Source organism: Callionymus lyra, chromosome 8, assembly GCF_982586985.1.
Source record: "Callionymus lyra chromosome 8, fCalLyr1.hap1.1, whole genome shotgun sequence".
Lineage (NCBI taxonomy): Eukaryota > Metazoa > Chordata > Actinopteri > Syngnathiformes > Callionymidae > Callionymus > Callionymus lyra.
In genome coordinates, this window is record NC_141825.1 from 10223530 (window position 1) to 10247500 (window position 23971).

The following is a 23971-nucleotide window of genomic DNA, read 5'->3' on the forward strand; positions in this document are numbered from 1 at the left end:
TTGAGGTTAGCCAAGTCATAAAGAATTGAAAATAGCAATAATTAGGAACAATAACTCACATTTTAAGATTCCTGACGTTAATGTACTTCTTATCATAGAAATTAACAGACCAAGCCCAGCTGTTAGACCCACTTTCAACTAATCATTTCCACTTGAACAAAATAATAATAATAATCCAATGCAAAAAGGTTCCTATCTCATTACAGATTATAAACCTGTGACTTGTTTAATGCAGCAAAAATGCATACGACGATAAAAAAAAGGATTTGTCGTCTGTTGGTTTCTGCAGAGCACAGTACATAAAGCTTTGGCATGAGACACTTCAAGTGCGCACACACACGCACACACACACCCCCACACACACACACACTGGGTCTTCTCCTCGGTTTCAAACAGCATCTAAAAATACAGTAGTCGACAACATGCGGTGGGTGGACCAGGAATGGAAAAAAGGCTGTCATATTTCGAGGAGAAGTCATGGAAAACGGGAGGATCCCATTTCACGGTCACTGATAAGCAACAAACATACGACACTAAAGCGTGCCTGTCCGACAAATAAGCTCCCACTGATGTGGCACAGGCTTGGACCGGAGCTGAGAACCTCAATCCAGATCAGCACAGTCGGCTCAGGGAGTTCAAGAAGATGTCAAGGGCACTTCAGCCGAAAAAAAAAACCCCACATAGGTAGCAGTTTGGGAAGCTTACACACAACTTACTAGAATCTTTTTCTGCAATATGAGGGAGTGATCTGAATATATATATATATACATTGTTTATTATAAGTATAAGAAGACAGTATGTGTAAAAACCAAATGAATATAATCTTATTACCTAGTATTTTGTTTAAAATGTTTTTGGAAATGTAAATTAAATGTATGCATGTTGGAGATTTAATTTCCAAAATAAAAACTTTAATACAGATCATATATATACTCTGATTTGAACATCTCAAATTATTAGTTTATTTTTTTCCTGGGACACCCTATATTTCTGAAGGGCTGTATGTTGGATTCTCTTTTATAGATTTCAACCTTGTTTTTTTAATGAATGTAGTTTACTACTTTTTTAAGGATGTGATACACTTGAATATTACAATATTTTGTTTCATGATACTGTATTTAACAGCATTGTTTCAATTTGTGTACTTATTTTTCTGGCTTTCAAATAATATTAATAATAATATATATATACACATATATACAATTCAAAGCAAATATTCACAGGGTTGGTTCATTTTTGTGTTGCAGTTAAACGTACAGCCATTACATCCTCCGCAGCCAAGAGAACAATAAAAAAAAATGCGAGATCCCGGGGATGACTGAGGACGAGATGATACAGTAAACTCCAGCAGCTTATCATCTTGTTGTTTGGACATATTTCAAAACAAATGAGAACAATAACGTCTTTCTCATGAGTCACGTGTAAATTCTGCAACACAAGAGTCAAGTACTCAATACTACGTATCGTATCACAAATTTCTTGCCAATACACATCTCTACTACTCACAGCTTTTCTGTCACGGTGCATTTTTTTAAGGGAAGACCGAACCTACTTTCGTCTGCGTTAGATTTTAAAACATGACTTATTCTCTGCCGAGAGATCTTCTTCTTACCTTCACTTTGCCATTGGGTTGCAGCAGCTCAGTGACCGACACCTTGTCCTGCTGCAGCCTCCGCTTCACCAGCTTGGAGCAGCACACGTTGATGGCTCCCTGCACGTGCCACGCATTGTACTCGGAAAACGTCCTGCTGTCAATGACCAGCAAGCGGCCGGTTCCCCTCTGGATGAGGCTCGCCAGGCGCTTGATATCCATGGTGCTCCTTTTGTTCAGGCTCTTTTCTCCTGCCATGTTGTTCCTCTCGCTCGTGGCTCACGGACGTGAAGCGTTTAGGAGGGGAAAGCGAGAGAAGATGGAGGAGATCGGTGGATGGAACAGGAGAGCTCAGGGTCAGTGGTGGGGTTCGACCGCCGGGGCTGGAGTGGAGAGATTCATGGTGCCTAGGAAATAAAATAAATTAAATCAACATTTTTGAGTGTATTTTTATACAGTAGAATCACCCTTTAATGGACCTTCATCTTCATTAAGCACAACAAATAACATTAACACCGAACATGAGCGTCACAGCTATTTAAAAAAAAAACCCTCAAAGGCTGCTGGAAATGATCAGGCCGGGTACTGAGGGAATATCAGTCATCTGAGTACAAAGCTGGAGTCTTAACTTAGACACGCACCACAATAAAATGTGGGTGTACGTGAGCGTGTACGTATGCATGTCGAGATGTTAGATGTTGTTGATTGAGAGTCTCTGGAGCAGGAGCTCATGAAACAGGAAACTAAGGACGTGAGATAAATTAAGCCGGGGGAATTCAGAATGCAAGTCTGGACACTGGCAAAAATCCTGTGTGACATCCTGTGTATGTGTGTGTATGAGTATTTGTGTGAGCCCACATTACTCAGAACTCCTTCATAAACCTGATGGACCGCCACCTCGCATCTATCACTACTTATAACTGATCTCCCGTTTGACGGCGTTCACTTTACACGAGTCATAATCACTTATGGCCGCCGCTCCAGGTGACGAGTTCACGTTTTAAATAATGACGTGCGATCATTTGTTTGAGGGAACCTTCTTAAACACACAGCAGAAAGCAACATGCCGCACACCTAGACTGGCCAGGTGTCACGCGACAAGTGAGAAGGTCAGAGTATGAATGCGGTTCTGTTGTTTTATTCATCTGCAGCCACGCGGTGTGATGAAAAATTAACCGAGTCCTTCTCGTTTATCTAAATGGGGGTTCTCAACCACAGGTGAAAAGCGAGAGTAGATAAGTTTGCAAAGAAGACGTGGATAGATTGAAGCAAATAAAGTATATACTTAAATAAAATTAATAAATCATCATACAAAAGACGAAGGTACTGACTTGCATGAAGAAAATATCTCTATTTCAGTTCATATGAACCTTGACAGTAGTAGAGATGTATCTTGATTTATTTTGTTGCAGCCTTGCTCTGTCCTTAATTTGTTGCATCAACTGAAATGAATGATACAAAATGACAAGAGTAATCTTAAAGGGAGACTAATCCTCAAACTTTCCTGACTCACTCACATTTCAAATGTTAAAGTCTTCCTCTCCAAGATGCATTAAGTCCCTCATCATGACCATGTTTTTATTTGTGTAAAAAAGGCCTTTTATCACGACCATAGTCGGCGACTCAATAGCACTGCACAATTTAGAAGTATTTCAAGTGTAAATTCCATTGTTCAATCAGCTACAGTCAAGCAAAATGTCATATTTTCTAGACAGCAAAAGCCTTCTTGTGGAAGTTAAGTAACTAATGCTACATGGCTAAGGTCCAACAATTAAGACACGATAAACCAACAAGCATCCACTCAAACTCAAGGTAAGTGCAGTCTGAACGTTATGTCTTCTAATGAATTGTTTCCATTTAGTCAGTGACGTAGATAAAGAGAAAATAATTCAAATTTTTAGTTATAATTAATCACACCAACTATAATAAATATTACTAAAATGAAGATGAGGAAAAAATAAGGAAACATGTAGAATGTTTGTTGTTGCCGTTGTATCAACAATGGTTAGCACGATCCAAAATACATCAATAACACCAGAACAAAGCGTCAGTTACAATGTTAGATAGGATGTCTTTTGACTTTGTTGTCCAAACATGTACAAAGATGCGCACATGCAGCGGCTGCCTGGCAACCTAACTGATGCAACAGCACAGGAACATAAGAGGAAAATCTAGATGGACAGTAGCAACTGTCTGCACTGTCAACAAGGGCTGCTGCTGCCGCTGCTGCTGCTGTGTATGTGGCCTGTTTTGGGTGTATAAATAAAGATGTTCAGTCATGAAGGCTGAACACAAAGTATAAACACCATGCACATTGTCAAAGGCAACAACACACGCACACAATTTTAATCCAGTTAATCTGAGAAAATCTCCCAGTCTGTCGCAGTGATGACTGAGGTTAATGGCAGAGCACGCTTCTGTGACCTGCAACCGCAGTGCACATTGACATACTGACATTTCCCACATGGCATTCTGCGGGACTCAAGCCGCATCACTACCGGTAACACATTAGGACCAATTCCATCACCTGTTATAGCGTACCTTGCTCAGAGCCCATGTGCCAGGAGGACATCAAGACGGCTTTTCGAAGAGTCTGAATCTCCCTTTTTCTGCCTTCCTGCCGCTGAGAAAAACATCTGACGCTGCATATGTCTAATGGCGACTGCTCCCACCCACCCTCTCTCACTTCTCTCTCTCTCTGAATCCCTCCTTCCTCGTCTATCATTCTCTTTCTGGATCTTGTGCAGTGAACAGGGATGGGGAGGGGCGACGTGTGCAGGTTTACATGCTACAGCCAGAAGAAGAAATTCTCTGCATCTTCCTATGACACGACACAAAATCCATCCACCTTTAGACACTTAACTCCAAGTTGCAAGTCTGACAATGGATTATCAAAAACCCAAACTATAAAAAGCTTTTATCACAAGCTGCAAAAAAGTCAAAAGAGGTGGATTGAAAGGAAAACAAAGCGAGAGGAGGTAGCAGAGAGGGCAAACTGGCCTGGAGCAGATTCTGCTGTTGCCATGGAAACAGACCGGTCAGGGTGATGAAGGGGCAGAGGGTGATGGTGATGCTATTGGTGCTGATGCTGGATTAGGAGACATGTCTGAGCTACAAATTCATTTCCGCACTCTGTTCTGGATTTAAGTACACAATCCGCAAGAAAATGAATGACAATGGCTTCAGCACAGTTATGATCATCTTTGTTAAAAAATACAACTCGTGAATTTGGTGCTCGGAGTCCAGATATAAAATACAAACCCATCAAATAAAGTCATATTTGAAGGGTTTGTGAGGAGAAGACACGTGCAACAAAACATCCTATAACAGTGACTCACAGTCACGTGTATGTATTGGTTCTACATTTCCTTTACTGTCTCTCTCTCTTACTTGAGGCAAGTTTGTGTTTGTTCTAAATAAGCACGACTGCAATACTGTAAAGATAAGGGTTGAAAACATATTTTGCATACAAAGTTTGCTTTATTATTAGTTGGATTGAATCAGCAAAAGTGGTTGTTTTCAAATAAAAGAAAAAAGAAAAATCATTTTATTTTACACTGTTGTTTACAACTCAGACGTCTGAAAGAGTTGAAAGTGCACATGGTTACGCAAGTTTGTAGAATCCAAACAATGAAGTTGTAGCTTGACAGCTGCAAAAAGGGGAAGAACCAGATCAACTGGTCATTCTTGTGATTTACCGTTTATCTCTTTCAGAAATTTGAATGTGTGAGTTCCCTAAAGTTGATGGTCATTTTATTTAACAGAATAAATGTGAGGATGTTATATAGAGTTCCCAAAATGTTGCTATATCATCTTGTTTTTTTAGCTCAATTACTGAACAAAAAACAGGGGTAATAACACATTTAATGCAGATGTTAATAATAACTAGGCTGATCCTAGGGGAAGTACGTAAGTAAGTAAGTAATGGTTATTTGTAAAGCGTCTTTCTAGACCAGGGTCACAAAGCGCTTTAACAAGCACAAACAATACAGTTAAAATATATACTTTAAAAGATCAAGACACATAAGACAAAATAAAGGAGTCCCAGTAAGTCAGGGAAAAGCCTGCATGAATAAGATTTTTCTTGAGCACAATGTAGCTTAATAATATCATATAAGGAAACAGAAATGGATTTACAACATAAATAGATTACTTGGAAGGAAACAATAAATGATGTCACACCATGCAGGTTATTCATTGATTCCCAAAAAATACCGCCACCAATTGACAGTCTGTTGTGTGACATCAATAATACCATAGTGGTTTCACAGAGCAAGGATTTCTTGTACGTGTAATTTTCACACAAATATACCATTATTTTTTTATAACTGATCTTTGTTTTCATTAATGCATAACAAGTACTGATGTTTGTTTTCAGGAAATGTGCATCTTTAGAAAGCCTATGCTTGTACGAGAAGGTCAAATTGAACATCTGCAATAGATTTTTAATAATTAAAGTATGTTTTAATATTCATATTTTATTAAGTAATGCAATAAATTGCTGCTATATTATATAACATAGTTCTCAACAACATATCCAATATTTGTTTAACTTTTAAACTCGTCCCAATAAAGCTTTCCTTAAAGTTTAAGAATAGGTTAAGTTTGAAAATATTATTTATTATTATTATACATTTATTATATGATGAAAACCTGATTACCTCACTAGGTGATAAATAGGTGAAAAACTGTAAGCATACAAGCAAAAATCCACAACCACTTAGTTGTATTACAAGCTGCAACTAACTCTTCTGCCCTCGGTCCAGAGGAAAACAATGGGTCCCACTGGACATGTTACCTGCGTGACCCACTGCTGCGAAGACCATTTAGCCTTAAACTTATATTTGTTTGTGCCTGACTTCCATTTAACTAAAGCTTAAATGTCAATAAATGGTTGTGTTATTGCATATGGTTGATTGTGGTTTTTGTTTGGTTTTAATCTTCCTCTCTAATACAAAAAAAAGTACCAGTCAGCTCAGTCAGTACACTACTAGGTCAATGTGTACAGTAGATGGATTAAACCATTACTTTTCACGTTAAAAATATTTTAATAGAGAACTGTTTTATGAGTTCATACTTGTTCTTTTGTTTTCTACAGTGATTGAATATATATAATAATCAAAAACAACTACACCATTGTTGTCTGAGAGAAACCCAGCAATATTTAATGTAGCGAAATAAGCAAAATTTAGGAAATTTTGCAACGACACAGAAAAACTAGGTCGATCAACGATGAAGACAATACAGAGTTAAAAAGCGATTCTGATGCGTTTTCAAAAATAAATATTAATAATAATGAATTAAAGTGTGAGATGTTTAATAGTTTGCGATTATTAATGGATGCATTTAGAATAAAAGAAGCAGGAATTAAAGTGCGTGATCTATATTTAGGAGGATGAATCACACAAAGAAATAATGGAGGAGGTTTTGATGACGACCAAAACAATACAGCATGTAGTTCAACATCAATAATCCCTTTTTATATATATTACATTAATGAACATATATAATGGAACAGAAAGAATGGTAGAGAAAACAAAACAAAAACAAGGATGTGTTAGTGAGAACATGTCAATGAAGATAATGGTTGAAAAATAGTCGCGTCGGAAAATAATAGAATCCTACCTTTGACTGAGCAGGTGGATATAAGAACGAAGGTAAAATTGGAAGTAAAAAACAGATGAATAGTCGGTGTTTATTCCATGATAACACCGGCGATGTGCGCGATGACAGCGGCATTAGCGCAGCGGGGGTGGGGGGGTGACGAGGAGGAGGAGGGGGGGGATGCTAACGCTGCTAGCTGCAGTTAGCTTCACGGGAATAGCATCACATCACGACCCCCTTTTTTTTTTCTTTTTTTTTTAAAGCGAACTCACCTCCGCGGGGCTCCAGGCGTGTTCGGCGTCCTTAGTCAACTTGGCTCCATGTGCGAGCTGACAGCGGCCACCTGACTCTCTCACCCCGGGGTTACCTGCTCGTGCCGCGGCGGGAGGGGGGAGGAGGAGGAGGGGGGGACGTCAGCGCATAAACACCGTCCAGAGATGGTTAGCTTAGCATGTTTAGCTTAGCATGGAGGCTAACACGGGGACGCGAGAAAAAAAAGGGGGGAGACGGGTGAGTTACTGAAGGCGCACTTTAGCACTTTCGTGAACCAGAGCGATGATGTCATGGTTAAGCGTGGAGGGAGAGAAAAAAAAAGAAAAAAAATATATCAGGCTTACGTCACCGCTGGCCAATCAGCGTGCGCGGCTCACAGTGTCAATGACGTCAGGGATAAATACACGGATTAAAGGGACAGTCCGTGCTTTAAAAAAAAAAGCAGACAAGGAAGCGGAAGGATATATCCTTCACTTTCTGCAACCTGAAATAAATACGTTAACTTGTTATTGAATTGTTTTAGTAAAAGATTTAAGAAATTTGATTCTAAAACATCTAGGACAGATTATCCTGTCAAGTAAAGTAATAAATAAAGTAAAATGCCGATTTATAATCATAATAATACGTACAAGAATTAAAAGAAATGTTTCTCTTTTCTATTATTCACATTTGAGTTCAACATTAATTAATTAATTTAAAAAAAACTACACCAGTCATTATTTTCCAATTGGTTTTTGCTACTAAAAAGACGTTTCTATTTGTTCAGGCTTTTCCTTGATTTTCTGGAACTACTGTTGTGTTATCAGTTTTATCTTTATCTTTAAAATATATACTTTATTGAATATTGTTTTGATTGTTTAAGCGCTTTGTGACCCTGGTCTGGAAAAGCACTATACAAATAAAAATGACTTACTTACTTACTTACTTACATACACACTTCCTTGTATATAATATTATATTAATATTGAAATAATATATATTTACCACCTAAAATATTTCATGGATATTTATATTGTTTTTATCAACTGCTTTATCAAAAATTCACATTTAACACATATCTAGTAACAAAAACACATGAAGCAGAATGTTTTCAGATCTTTGTTCATTAACAAAAAAAAATGGTGGTCTATGTGTGTCTATCAGTTGAATAATACGTAACAACCTCAAGTCTTTTTTTCTCTCCTATATTTGCTGACATCTAGTGTCAAATAAATGTAACTACATAACACCGCTGTGAAAGTTGGAAAAGAATCCAAGGACACTCATGAAAATCTACCTTTATTTCAATGCAAAACCTCACAACTTAAAGCAATACTACAGCGGAGGAGAGGAATACTTGCTGGTCGGTTGTATGTCTATCTATTTGGCTATCTTAACAACCAAAATATCTTATTGAAAGACATTTGAACATCAAAAACAAGCCAAGCAAATCAAATTTTTAGTCACATTTAGGCAACATTTTCAGGGGAACTGAGTCGACATATTGTAGCTCGTGGAACTGCGAAATATGTATTTGTATGATCGTAAATGTACATTAATTGGTCCAAATACATTTGAACTATGTCTAGTTGTGTTCTGTATGATTTTTTTTTGTTGCTTTTATTTGTCTATTGAAATCAGTCAAAAAAATGTCTTTAGCTGCCTTACATAGCGATGTTTTCATTCATGAAATCTGAGCCTGAAGGAAGAAATGAGACTGTAACAGTCTTGGTCAAAAAAAAGATCATGACCAACCCCTGGCAACATTATATATTTTTAAATGAAAATCATTCAATTGACGGAATATTAAAATGGCCACATATATCAGTGGGAGAGAAAATTTGAAATATTAAAAATGAAAAGGAAATGAAGTAGCAAAAAATGCTACCATGGAATTTTAATTGTTTAAAGGATGGAAGTTTAAGGACGTTTTGACTCAATCACTCGATGGAGATGATCCTTCAGTCAGAAGGTGCTGCACAGTATTTTCATGGCACAACTGAAAGCGAACGCCTTGAGCTAAAAAAGACATGCAGCAGCTCTTTACTATGAAATATACTTTAAAAATAAATCTTAGCGATCATGAAGCGATTCTTTTTGGTGGGTCCACTAGGAAATACAGTTTTTTGTCAGAAACATCAAATACATTTTTCAAATTTTAGAGGGACGGTCCTTAAACTCAAGGAAACAGCTCAGATTCTATCCACCACTAAAAAAAAGAAACAAGCAAAGCATTAAATGAACAATACTGAAGACAAAACTTTTTTTTTCGTTTTAGTCATCGAAGGTAACTCAGGTAGATGTCACTGTCGTGTTCTGTCGAATCAGCAATATATAAACCAACGTTTTTTTTTTTTATCCACAGTATGAGCTACATTCCATCATGGTGTAAACAGAAATATACACAAGGCATCTACTCGAAAGGATTGTATCAAAATGTTTCTAAAAATATCTCTGGTTGGTTTCACAAAAGCAAACTGTATCAAAAAGCATTGGCCGAGAGCAAGCGATATAATATAACAGGGTTTTTAAACCTTTTTTTTTTTTTATGCAACAGAAGAAAAAAAAAAGCAGGGACGACCAGTCACGTCGCTTTGATTGTGGACCTCCGGAGTCCCATACAGCACATGCAGTCCATTAAAACTCAACACAATCAAAAACACAACACAGAAAAGAAAAAAAAAAAAACTTTTACAGCTGAACATCAGAGACAACCTCAGTTGGTCTATTGTGCTTCATACAGATTTGGCCTGACCTGTTAAATACAACAATCATGGGCGTCTAACGTGTTGAGCTACTGTTTCGAGGCAGAGTCCTCGCCGAGCGAGTGTTTCATGAGTGACCACAGTTTTATCTTGGAATCTGTGCTTCAAGGTAAGAAAATCATTTTAACTCCAATGATTGTTTATGGTTCACTCTGCGAGGGCTCTGAGATGATCTGTGTGTTGTTTTTTTTATGCAGGGTCTGTCTGGTAAATTTGAGAAAGAAAAATCCTTGTCGGTTTAACTCAATAACCTCATTGTTTTTTTTACATTCCTTTTGTTCCAAAACATTGCACATGCCTTTAAGGAACACTTAGCACCATGCAACCTGAAGACGAGGTGGCACCGAAAAAAGTCAAGCCTTCCATTATATATTCTGATAGAACAAGAAAAAATGTACGGTGGATACTGATGGAATACACGGTGGTTGGAAAAGCTTTGATGATGTGTTTGATTATCATGCTGGAATTGTACATAACTTAAAAAAAATGTTTGGGTGGAATTCAACAAATATGTGAGAAGGTCAATCATGTCTACACAAGCAACGTCGCTGCATCTAGAGGAGCAGACTTTGATAAGCCTCTGATTATTTGGTCATTTTGTCACATCGCTCTCCAAGAGTCGTAATGTTGTAAAATACAAATCGGAATTTTTTAAGTGCTCATATTTGTGGACTTATACTCACCAAGGGATTTTACTCCGTACTTTTTTTTTGGCCTGCCGGTGGAAGAATTCAGCTTCAATTGAAGCGAGTGAACTGGATGAACCAGCCATAATGAGATTATTAGGTGTCGCAATGTCACAATGACCAAGTTAGGGTTTGCATCAACCTGTTTTCAGCATGTTTTCCATGGATTTGACAAATTTAAAGAATGATTATTCATCTCTAAATTTAACAAAAAAGAAGGTGGAAAAGTCTAAGAAGTGCATGAACACTTGACCTCTGATAAGTTACCTGATTATTTAAACTTATAAATAAATATACATATTAATATTGTTACTTTTCATGGATAATTAAAGATCAGCATCAAATGGCAAGTAATGAACAAATGAAAAGAACGATGTCAAAAAGGTTGGAACGATGGCAGTTGATAAAAGATGTCAGTAGTGAAGGATAGATTGGATGAGGGGAAGGGTGCAGATGATGCTAGGTACAGTGGCGTGCACCACCAGAGGTGGCTCGGTGTACAGTGGTGTGTCTCGTCTAGTCGTGGGCTGCGGCGCTCACTCATTCCTCCGAGGCGTGCGAGAGCTGCTTCTCGTACAAGCTGAGGACATGATGCACGAACTGGTACTGCTCACACGTTTGGATCATCCCGCCTCTGGCAACCAAAAAAAAACACAAGCAGAGAAATTAGAAATGTCCAAAAAATTTTCTATAACGCTGAGATTGCAGACCTCTGCCAAGCAGCTCATCTTTACCAAAATTTTCCGACATGCTTGGATCCCAGCTAGTTGGGGCAAGAGGAAGGCAACGAAAGGAGCAGGTAACAAGCCCATCACCGTTATAATATGGTTTATATTAGTTCTTTACGAAATGCAACATAATTTATATCAACTAATCGTTGAATTGAAATGAGCTCAATGGGACAGCAGGTGGCGGTAACGTTTCGCACGACCCCGAAGACAGCCAGGAAAAAAGTTATCCACCACCCAGCTAATAATGTGACCAATTAAAGGCTATTCAATTCATATAAAGTTCATTTATTAAAGGATTCATTTGGTTGTTCATGAATATATATAATAATAAAATAAAAAATCAACCTTTAAATCCAATACATTTCCTTTTGTTCTTTAAATGTATTTAGTGTTTTCAATTGTCGAAATTAAGGATATCATTGTTTTGACATGTTTTATTTAATTCAGTAAAAATTATTTGTAAGATAAAAAAAACTATAAATTACATTTTCTTTTCTGTTTTTGAGGATCCATTTTAGTTTTCATACGGCAGGAAAAAAGGTTCTTTTTTTTTCTTTTTTTTTTTAGAATCCCTTATTTGTCCCGCGAATGTTGTTGACCACTGACGAAAAAGTGTATCTACTATTGTAATATATTCTATATTATGTTTAGGAGGATTCTGGAGTTTCTTGTGAGTCTAGAAGGCATTTGAAGCGTCATCACTTCAATAATAATAGAGACTCGCAACTGTGTGTGTTGACTGCCCCCTGCTGTCCAAATGAGATTGAGCTCCATAATATTAAATATACTTCAAATATTTAAAATGTACCGAATTTAGTTTATTAATTAAATGTAAGTTAGTTTAAATTATAAATGCAATATGGGTGGATTTAGATTGTGTTTCTTGAGTTATTTAAAAAAGAAACAGATCGGAGGCTCTTACTTTGGTGAAGCAAAAAAAAAAAATGTAAAGATAATACATTTAGAGATTAAAAAACATGTTTTATCTTAATAGCATAAAGGTCTCAGATAATCTGAATACAAGTCCCACTTATTTTGCAAAATGTATAAAAAATGGGAAAATGTAATATGATAATCTAAATCCAAATAACAAAGTCAACCACTTTTTTCTTTAACTGAATGTTGAAGGTAGTTTTCCAAAGATTATTTAAACATTATATAATATAATTGAGATATTTTTTCAGGACAACTTTTTGTTGATAATTAAAATAGGACAAAAAAGGAAATAAATAGGGAATGAAACGTCTCAGCTATAGGACCCAAAGCAGTCGTGAAAAAGATCAGGTTATATTTAAACATCCGAATATCTCACCTGTCCAGACGGAGCTGGCATGTGGTCCTCAGTATGTCCACCACACCCTCGGTCCTCAGCTGCCTGCACAGGATGGAGGTGGCGATGAAGCAGCCTGTTCGACCAATGCCAGCGCTGTGGACAAAAGGTCAGCGGTGGGAGGAAAAGAAGGAGTCAGAAATAATCTTCCAATACTTGCAGCACTCTTTCTACTTTCTGTACCTGCAGTGCACGATTATAGGCCCACTGGACGGAGGCGCTTCCTCTCTGGCCCTTTCCACTTCCTGCACAAGTTCCAGAAGTGGAGGAGCTTTGTCCGGAGTCTTCTGATCTGGCCACGAGGTGTACCAGTACTGCTGGAGGCTCCTCTCCTCATCTCCACACTGGTGCACACACAGTCAAGAGTCAGAAGACATTTCTAGAAGTCTGCTTTGAATGCTACTGAGACATCTAGTGGAAGGAATATGAAAGTGCAATCATTAAGAACTATTTTAGTAGTTGTTTTTTTTCCAGAATCTGACTACAGGTCTTTGGAATGTTCCTGTGAAGTTACAACATGAGACAGTGGGTGAGAAAAAGCCGACGTCATCCGTGTGCTTAGAGACAAGATAAGAGGTTAAGCTGCTAACCCTCTTAAGCAGGCGAAAACTAAACACTCTTGAAACTTTGGAATGAGAGTTGACTTGAGGTCAGCATGCACAAGAGTCCGGTGCAGGTCAAGGGTATTCTAGGATGAGTCGCCCCAAAAAGGTGTATTTGACGGTATTATTTTATTATTATAATTATTTATTTAACTATGACTAAAACCTTTGCTGTTAACTCTAACAATTCTTGTTTGATCTTGTTTGCTGAGTTTAATTATTTTTTTTGTTACAGATTAAAATTATTTCAATATATTAAAAAATGGTTTGTATACAATTGAAAATGTTTGATTAGAGTTAAAAAAAAAAATTTGATTATTGTGAAAATTGTTTGAAAACAGTTGAAAATAGTTTAATTATAGTAAAAATCTGTTTGATTATAGTTGAAAATAGTTTGATTTTTGTTGAAAATTGTTTGAATACAGTTGAAAATAGTTTATTTTTTGTTGAAAATTGTTTGAATACAGTTGAAAATAGTTTGATTTTTGTTGAAAATTGTTTGAATACAGTTGAAAATAGTTTCATTTTTGTTGAAAATTGTTTGAATACAGTTGAAAATAGTTTCATTATAGTAAACATCTGTTTGACTACAGTTGAAAATAGTTTGATTTTTGTTGAAAATTGTTTAAATACATTTGAAAATAGTTGGAGAAAATATTGGATTGAAGAGACAAGTTTTTATTATGATTAAAAAATGCTTCAATTTTAGATGAACATTGTTTTATTACTGTTAATAAGTGATTATAGTGAATATGGTTTGATTATAGTTGAATAGTTTGATAAAAGGGAAGAATTGTTTCCTTATTGTTGAAAAAAGTTTGATTACATCTGAAAATTTGTTAGATTACAGTTAAAAAATAGTTTGATTACAGTGAAAATAGTTTGATCTGGGTGCAAAAGTAAGATTGTACTCGTAAGATAAACACAAAAGTTGCGCATTATTCAAAGCGTACGATTGTACAACATTTACAGGTAAACTGTTAAGAACAAGGATGAGGCGGAAATCAAAAGTTTCTTACCCTTAAAGTGAAAACTCTAAGACTGTAGTCATCCTCCTGCGTTACCGTGACAACGGTGATCTCGATGCCCTCGTGGGAAACAGTATCTTCAGGCCAGTACTCTGCACATTTCTACAAGACGGAGAAGAAGAAGCCCACCTAGAGTGAGTAACTCTGACGCAATCGTCTTATTCATCACGATGAGTCTCTTCCCTCCCCACGCTGACCTCATTCTTCTCCTCCAGGTTGGTGATCATGACAATGATGGGGCATCGCTCCTGCCACACCATCCTCCAGAAGTCCCCCACGGTGTTCACGGTCGGACCCTGCGTGGCGATGTAGGCGCACTCTTCCCCGCCGTAGCCCTGTTTAAAAACACATAAAGGTCACTGACAATTCAGGGAAAAGCTGAAGAGACAATACGAGGTCAGGGGTATTTATATTCACCATTATTTTTTGAAAAACAGTGATGGATGTGATCCAAATAAAGGTGACGATCGACTCTAAGAGGAGAGCGGTTCTATTCACAACACCTCCTATGACTCACGTCCACCTTTTTAACTTTATCGTCATATCAACTTCCGTCAGCTGTTCCGCGGGGATAGTGAGTCAGCTGATAAAAAAAAAGAAAGAAAACTCCCGGCTGAGTCCTGGTTCCGCTGCTAGTTTTAATCAGACTTGTGGTCTATCCGCTCGTGTCCGGTCACTACATACCATAACTGGGATTCCTGAAGAACATATTGGAATTTAACGACTCAGAATTTTTTCTTTCCTTCTTATTGCTTCTTGTTTTCGAGTTTAAAGTGATAGTTCACCCAAAATTCAAATTATTTTCTACTCACCCTCATGTTGACTAAGGTTTGGGATTATTTAATCTGTATTGTTTTGGAGGTACAGGTATAATTGTATGTCGATATGAACAGCACCTACTTTTCTTCGTTTTGTCTGAAAAGACACTTAAAAAAACATCCAAATACCTCTGTACTGCTCGTCTGTAACATCCCTCTTGTACTGAATCCTCGACAAGAGAAATTATTTCATTAAAAAAAAAAAAAAGTCTGTATTCTAGAGTTGTTCGTAACGGAAGCTAAAGGCTAACATGCTATGTGAAGCACAGTAAAACACGTCGGGTAAATATTGTGCGAGCTTCGTGTGTAGAGAGTAGACACTGGTACTTTTTATAATGAATTTTGGATAAACTGTCACTTTAATATGTACAGTAGTCTGCAGTAGTGGACTTTCAAAATGAAGACACAGTATCATGATACAGTGTCTTCGGTACAAAGCTGTTTTATGAGTCGTGATCCTTCCATTAAGAAAGACAGAACTAACATCAAAAATAAAAATATATGAATTAACTAAGACAAGTATTTTGTTCTATGAAAAAGAAAAGCGACTTTTTCTTTTAATTTTTAGTATCTTTCATTTTGAATTATAACGGTATAAATAATCTGTGACCTCATTTCATCCTAATTCTGACGCAAATTTGTCAGAGATGTCACCCTTTTTATGTCTTTTATCATCATTTTTAGATAGACTTTTTAAACCTTTGTATAAGGTTGTGTAGTGTTCAGTGCTACCACTTCACAACAAAAAGGTTGCAAGTTCGCCTTCAGCTTGAGGCAACTTCTGTACTTTCTGTGAGGTTTTCAATTTTCTGTGTTCCCTGTGATGGAATGACGATTTTGTTCATGGTGTACCCGTCTATCGCCCTAGGAGGCTGGGATAGACTTTAGTCTCTGTGACTTTCCCAAAGGAAATTTTATTATAGCAAAATAAATTAAAAAATAATTTTAAAAAAAGTTAAGCTCATTGGGACATTTAGAACAGAAGCTCATTCTTCCATAAACCACAAAGAGTGACTAATCTTCAAATGATTAATGGATCCAGATGGTAATTTGAAATAACACATACATGGAATAATAAGACATTTAACTGTTTTATCGATTGATTGACATTCCTTTATCATTCCCTCATTGGGGAAATTAAATTTATCCAAACAAATTTAAAAATACCCAAAGATTAGATGAAATTATTCGAAAATATTAACTATTAAATTTAAGTTTAAATTAAGTTCAGATTTAAGTGTTTGAAAATACCATCTGGATCCATGACAGTAATTTGAAATACCACCAAATTAAGATATAATCCATTCAACACTGTTTCGAGTTATTCTTCTAAGAGGCAGTTTTTCAACAAACAAATGTCCACTTACTTTGAGATAATTAGCATTAATGTAGGTGGAGAGGAAATCATCTTCATCGTCTGACTTCAAGATCACTCGGCTGTGTGTGTCTGGAGGATTCAAACCACACATAAAAAAGAAAAAAAGTTAAACTCTGTCCAAATGGTTGTCGCCTTACATGTGTACTCACTGGGTAAAATGGTTTTATAGCGGTTCTTTCTCACCAGCCCCGGATAGTTGTACTCCTTTGGGTCCACGAAGTTCATGGGAGTTTCCTGACAGACAATACGGGAGCATTGATCAGTCGCCCAGAAACCAGCACTACTTTCACAGATGGATAAAAAAGTCAGCCACCAACTACAATGCGGACTAATTGCCGCTTCTGTATCTCGACTAACTGTATCTTATTGACTTGAGAACATGTGATCTTGACTCTAAAATCTTCTACCTTGCAGACACCAAGAATCCTCTGTGGGTTTCATATGCTAATACGGCCGTATCTCTTCTCGCTCGCCCACAAGACCTTACGGCTGTGCTCGGCCTTCTAATGGATGTCGGTGCGTATCCTGGTGTTTTTATCCGTATGTGCGTCTGTTAATCCCAGTGTGGGCGAGACTCACGTAGAACTCCGCCTGCAGGTTCTGGTCATCCATGGCCCGTGTGTGCAGCATATCCGGGGTCAGGACGTGAGTTCCCTCTCGGAGGTATTCCTTGGCCGACTGGTCTCTCGGGGACAGCTGTGCGCCGTAGCCATACGGCTCGGTGCAGCCGGGCGTGCACATGTCCAGGGTCAGGGAGACGTTGGAGCCCCTCCTGTGTTTGGGGGAACATTGTCAAACACCTCGAGTAGAAACATAAACCTTCGTCCACGTCTCACCTTTCTTGAAGTCCGACCGGCGTCATTAAGAGGGTCGCGGCGTCGCCGTCGTTCTTGCTATCGTTCCCCAACTCAAACACCGGGGTTTGCGGAATGGTGTCCAGATCCTGGAGATCCTCCTGAGCGTCCGTCCACTCTGAGAGGGTGAAGGAGGGCTGGCGGCTCACGGACTGACGTCGATCGTTAAATTCTTTTGGTAAGGATTGCGATGGACACGATCCGTTTCGCCACTTGGACACCATTTGGATAACCTGAGGAAAAATGAGTTAATACAGTCTTGTGTCCGGATATTTTTGTTATGCCCCTGCATAACTTCTCAGGGTAGGTTTTTTTCTAATTATTAATTTAGTTTTTTGCTAGTTCTTAAAAAGTATGGAACGATAGCAACAGTGGTTAGAAGCTATAAAAGGCACACATCTCCAAAAACCTTCCTGTAATCCACAAGGTACTCTGGATCCTCACCACGATCGAGTCACATCTAGGTTAATCTAATGTCAAACCAATCCTTGAAGATTATTGAATATTTTTTTTAGAACTTTTCAAGTTAATAAGTTTACTGTGGAAACCATTGGCCGTTACACACTGGAACGCACAGAACACGTGAGCAAGACCAGAAGCGTCGACTTTTAGCCTTTTATGCACCACAGAGAGTTACAAATACTCCTAATGATGATTTGTGGATCCAGATGGTATATCACCACCCAAATGACATCATCAGTTTCTTTTCCCATTATTAAAATTTCTGGAAAACTTATTTTAAATCCGTTTTTTTAAGCGATTTTGCAGACAAACTTAATAGTAATAAAAATAATTTCAGTAGGAATTGTTTTTTTGTAGAATATCAGCTAACATTCAAAGGACACAATAAACAATTAGAGATTCAAAAACAACTTAACTTTCATTCATAGTTTATGGCAAACAAACAAAAGACAGAGAAGAAATAACTACCTTGGCTGGTTTAATTTCAAAACACTCACATGAAACTAACATTTTTGGAGACTTTCTTATATTTACATGAATAGATCCTAATCAAATTTGCTTCACTGCTTCTTCAGACTGTTATGGGAGTTTGTCTTTGCAGAGAAAGAAGGTGTGGATGTCTCACCATGATGACACAGATGGACACGCCAATTCCTGTGGTGCTGTGGACAATCCAGTAGGGTTGTGTGGTGTTCTCCACTTCCTTCATCACCAGCATGGACTGTTTACATGGAGGACGAGAAGATTTCAAAATAAACCCTTTATTCGGGAGCTTGAAAAGATTCCAGATCTCACTCACGTCCGTTCCAAAAATGGGATGACACGGCAAAATGAAGCTCATGTAGAAGTCGATGACCTGGAGGGCTTTATAGATGGAGGAGAAGGGCCCGTTTCCTCCCATCACAAAAAACAACCAGTAGCCCTGAGAGGAGAAAGAGGGAAAGAAGTTACCAACGTGATCTAATGGAAACAAAATCAAATCGTAACTCATTTACCAGGAGCTGGGAGACGACGAAGAGAGCAGCCCAGCAGTGGAACTCAACCACCATGAGGTAAACTTTGCGCAGCAGCATCTCCTCCCCGTGTAGGTCCGTCCCGTCCGCGGGTCCGTCCCTGAACTCCGACTGCCCGTCTTTTTTTGGAACTCCATCGCCGATTTTGTCGGCCTTCGTGGGCTCATCCAACCAAACGGGATCCTCATCCGGCCTCAGGAAGATGGAGTCCTCTGTGTGGGAACGAGTGGAGCTGCTGAGCCGACGGGTCATGATCCTCCTGTGGAATGAGGTGCATTAGATATACTATGTTTAACACACCTGCCGGTTTTCTTCTCTCCTTCTGAATTTACCGCTGAAATAAATCCACTGTGTGTGGTGACACGTTAGATAATCCATCATGATGTGTCAGGTTGCAAAATGTGTTGTAAATGATACGACATTTATAGGTTCAACTGAAGGCACGAGGGCCACATTTGGCCCACCAACCCATATATGTGGCCCGTAAAAGCTTGAAACAGGTGTTTCTTTAACTAAATTGCCTCTTGTGCAATGAATCAAAGTTCTTGGTGAACCACTGGAATGCTTGATAATAAAATTGAAATTCCAGTCAAAACATTTATCTCAAGACCTTTTTATTCGTGCAGGGTTTTCCTTGATTTTCTGAGACTCCTGTGTTGTTCTCAGTATTATCTTGACCTTTTAAGTATATATTTTATTGAGTATTGTTTTGATTGTTTAAGCGCTTTGTGACTCTGGTCTGGAAAAGCTACAAATATCATTTAATAAAAGCGCGACTCGCGGGCCACATGCGGACCTTTGAAAGTATTTGTGCAGCCCAAAACTATAAAGTGGATCTTGATGGCTTTACATAACTTGATAAAATACTGCGTCTTCTTTTATCTTCTTCGTCCGTTAATTTGAACTTTTTTAGTAAATGGATGAATCCCGTCAATACATTATAGTATTTATTGACCATCAAAATAAGACACATTTTGACATTGAGTGCCTTATATTAGGAGTAATTTTTTTTCTTCATATATATTGTGGCCCCTTCTATTAAAAGTACAACCACACACCCTAACCTTAAACGAACACTACCCAAACCATCAAAGCATACATATATGTTCTGGAAAATCTTTTGAATGATGATGAAAAGAAGGCAATTCCCCGACAAAAAAAAATTATGTTGCAATTGAAAGTGAAACTAGATCATCGTTTGATCAAAATAAGAAGGTATAATAATCTACATTTTATTTGAATATTGTCCATTTGAATAAAAAACACAACGCAAAAACTTTTGTTTTAATTAGCACATCAAATATTATAAAACTTAATAATCAAGTTGGTGCTTGATAATTATATTAAATAGTAAATGCCAGGGTAAAAAAAAGGGTGAAAGAAATAATGAATCATAAAAAATAATTAATTAGTTAGTGAGATAAAACAATTAAAAGCATCTTGAAGACATATAAATATCATGATCCAATAAAAGAGGTATAAAATAAAAGGAGGAGAAGGCAAGGAGGAGGTAAATCATGTCTTTTTCCTACAGAATTTGTTTTCAGCAGCAGTGAAGAAAAGAAGACTTTGATTTCCTGCTCTGTGACGTCCTCTTTGTCTTCTGTGTGTGGAGTGACGTGAATGGGATTTTGTGTTTTTTAAATGAGCATGTCTGTGACAGGACGCTTTATTCAGATGTACAGCTCCACAGCATGAAGTGGCCCCAATCTCAAGACCCTCTTATCTACCCAAGATTGGACTCCATTGAGTGTTTGTTGGAGTGTGTGTGTGTGCTTTTGTGAGCGTGTCCCATTATGTTGGATTGACTTTTCTTTTCCTGAAGGATCAGACAGTTCCTATCGCATTGATCTCCACCGTGTAGAACACGGGGCTCCGGGTAGATTATATTTGTCTGTGGAAACCAGTGTGTCTGTTTATGTGTGCGTTCTGATGTGTGTGTTACGGTGGGGAAAGCAAATGGTTGAGGTTGTATTGTAGAGGGATGAGTCAGGGGTAACGTGTTTACAGCGCTGTCCGTCGCCTTGGCAACAAAGTGGCTCTCATCCCTCTCCTCAGTCCTGAACATTATCATGTACTGGCACACACACACACACACACGTACACAAGTACACATACATAATGTCAGTATCGGTCACCTGTGTATTCAAAGCTCTTATTTTCCAGAACGCTCTGCCACCATTAATAAAGGTGATTATCAACACGTAAAGAATTGATGTCTCAGCGGAAGGGCTTGAAAATGTCTATAATGTAAATGTCTCATCACAAAATAAAAGGGATTTATTAGAGGATATATATATATATTTATACAGTAAATAGTAGTGCTGTGTATTGGTAAGAATCGGGGGATACAATATGTATTTTGATACGTGTGACGATATAATGCGATACTGTAGGAACAACGATATATTGTTTCTTTTAAAGAACCTACACTTTTACAACAAATAAATGAGCAAATACCTTTCTAATAAAATGTGAAATTGCTTCTCAAAATATTAACAAAAAATGTAAACTTATATTAAGAATGAAGTGCATTAACAGCCTCAAACAACCTGCAGCAACATACAATATTCAGTGTCTGACAGTTTTTCATTTTTTCACTTTAAACTCTATTTTAAAGCCAAAAATGAATCCAAACATCAGCGTTAAAAGCTACTGGACTTTGGTGAGTCCTTTCTTTCTCACTCATTGCTGCCATTTCGCCAGTTTTCCTGGTACTTTGGCTCGGAGGAAACGATGAATGTTGCCAACTAGTGGCCAGAGGTTTAACTGCACCACACAAATGACTAAACACTGTGATTGTTTGTGTTCATTGTCAAATAAAACATCGAATGATTGTCTTTTATACACACTCTTTTGAAATATAAATAGAATTCAAATAAAATGTTATTTAAAAGGTGAACATTTTTTAAGTTGCTGTTGAAAACTATTTTAAACCCTTTGTAAAGTTATACAAAAAAGTTCATATTAAGGTGGTTTTACCATGATCATCTGACAATTTATACATTTATAGTCTTTATTTAACCTTATCAACCAAATAACCTCCTCATAGGTTTATCTAAAAACTCATAGTTACATTATTATTATTAAAGCCAATTCAATTTTGTTTATGTGTCATATCAAAACAAAGTTATCTTAAGACACTTTACACTTTAAGTAAGACTATGTACCACAGTCATAGAATCAAATACATCCTGATTAAACAATAGAGAAAATACATTTATTATGTATTTAATATATTGAAAAACATGTTTTTTATTGCATAAAAAGGTTCGGAAAAGAAGCCAGAGACGTGGAAGGACTCACGTGTGTCGATGCGTTGCACTTCTGCAGCTTCTGATGGAGCAGATCACATGATCAGGATGAAACTGGTGTCTATTGTCAGCCAGCCGTTGTTAGCCATCATGAAAATCTGAGGGAGAGATGACTCAAATGTAACTGCTGAGAGGGTTGCACGGCCGCTGATGCACCATCATGAGCTGTGGACGGATCGGAGTAGCACGCCTTGTCGGGCTCCCAGCTGTGCCATCATGAGCTGTCGATGGAGACGGAAGGTGACACACTAAACTGTCAATCTATCGTCCCCCTCTTTCTTTCTTTCTTTTTCCTTCTCCATCCAGACAGACCAGACACCTTCTGAGAAGCATTCAGATCCTGGTGAATCAGTATGCACAGAGCCTCTGCTCTCTCTGCTCCTATGCCACTGGACCCTGTTGAATGAGGGTGATCTCAGCGGAATATGAAACCGCAGGAAGAAAAGTGTGTGTGTGTGTGTGTGTGTGTGTGTGTGTGTGTGTGTGTGTGTGTGTGCAGGTGTAGAACAGAGGGGGTGCTGCTTTGAGTCCTTTTCTACATCCGCTCGCAGTGAAGGTGGTTTTGAAGTGATGACGCCGTCGAGCCTGGGCCGTCGCCATAGCGACATGCATACAAATAAAATACACACACATACAATAGTTTACACACACTGACACAAAATCCATTGTGTTACATAAGTAAAAAACTTTTTTTTTAATATATATATATATACATATATATATATACCTCAGAGCAACAGATGGACAGGTGAGAGGATGGAGGGATGAATGGGTCTGTTTGTGTGTGTGAAGGTTGTCTGAAGCGATGACGCAGTCAGGTTGGCGTTTTGGTTTCTGTGGTTACTAACATAGCGTGTTGAAATAAAAATAATGAAACACACTAAGCTCATCCGCAGGGGAATAACAGGGACAATAACTCGGTCGGCTCAAGAATTCTGCTGGTTTCGCTTCGTCTATTTAAAAGTTGTTAACGTCATTCAGACACGTTGGTGCATGAATATGATAAAATATACTAATATATGACGATAAAACCAAGCAGCCATAACATTATGACCGCTTGACTAAATGTGTATATGTTACCTTTTTCTAAAAAAAAAACGAAACGACTGTTTGTGTTGTGTGTTTGTAGATTGTACGGGTTTTTTTCTGAGCAGAATCATTGGTGAATTAATTACAGGGAGATTCATTGACCCAACGAAGGAGCACAAAGGCTGTTGTTCAATTCCTCTGAAGAGCTACTGTAAAGGAAATGAAGGAAGCAGAGGGAACCGGAATGAGAGCTCGGGAAAATTGGCAGTAGAAAGACGTGATGGAGAATTAGATATTTCAGATGGTATTAAACTTGTAGTTCATGAGAAGTTTTACCTTCGTCAAACAAGTACGTTTGAATGTTAAGGTATCGAGGTAGAACAGCGGCCACACAAAAAGGTTGAGGTTAAAATAGCCAAACTACAATAATATGATGTCAAAAAACGTGTTGTGGTGTTTAAAATACTGGTATAAAAGACGTAAAAAGTTAATAGTTTTCTTTATTATCCAACTG

The 23971-nt window shown here is 37.8% G+C and overlaps 2 protein-coding genes across 3 annotated transcripts in view; both read right to left on the bottom strand.

The window, feature by feature from the left end:
• Positions 1–7762, bottom strand: part of dusp8a (dual specificity phosphatase 8a) — a 53741-nt gene extending 45979 nt beyond the window's left edge. The window contains exons 1-2 of one of the 2 annotated variants that reach the window (XM_087796854.1): positions 7468–7762; positions 1613–1998 (exon numbers count right to left, since the gene is read on the bottom strand). In XM_087796854.1, coding sequence (XP_087652980.1) covers positions 1613–1849 — 237 coding nt within the window. In that variant the 5' untranslated portion in view covers positions 1850–1998; positions 7468–7762. Of the gene's footprint in view, positions 1–1612; positions 1999–7216; positions 7284–7467 lie in introns of those variants that run through there. The other variant, XM_087796855.1, reaches the window with a different exon arrangement.
• A 968-nt stretch (positions 7763–8730) lies between these two features.
• Positions 8731–23971, bottom strand: part of ptpn5 (protein tyrosine phosphatase non-receptor type 5) — a 17417-nt gene continuing 2176 nt past the window's right edge. Inside the window, exons 2-14 of the mRNA XM_087796679.1 lie at positions 22421–22526; positions 19097–19373; positions 18901–19023; positions 18727–18822; positions 17622–17872; positions 17365–17557; positions 16935–17019; positions 16775–16854; positions 14787–14924; positions 14581–14691; positions 13143–13303; positions 12942–13055; positions 8731–11532 (exon numbers count right to left, since the gene is read on the bottom strand). Of these exons, the coding sequence (XP_087652805.1) occupies positions 11439–11532; positions 12942–13055; positions 13143–13303; positions 14581–14691; positions 14787–14924; positions 16775–16854; positions 16935–17019; positions 17365–17557; positions 17622–17872; positions 18727–18822; positions 18901–19023; positions 19097–19366 (1716 nt within the window). The 5' untranslated portion in view covers positions 19367–19373; positions 22421–22526 and the 3' untranslated portion in view covers positions 8731–11438. The remainder of the gene's footprint in view (positions 11533–12941; positions 13056–13142; positions 13304–14580; positions 14692–14786; positions 14925–16774; positions 16855–16934; positions 17020–17364; positions 17558–17621; positions 17873–18726; positions 18823–18900; positions 19024–19096; positions 19374–22420; positions 22527–23971) is intronic.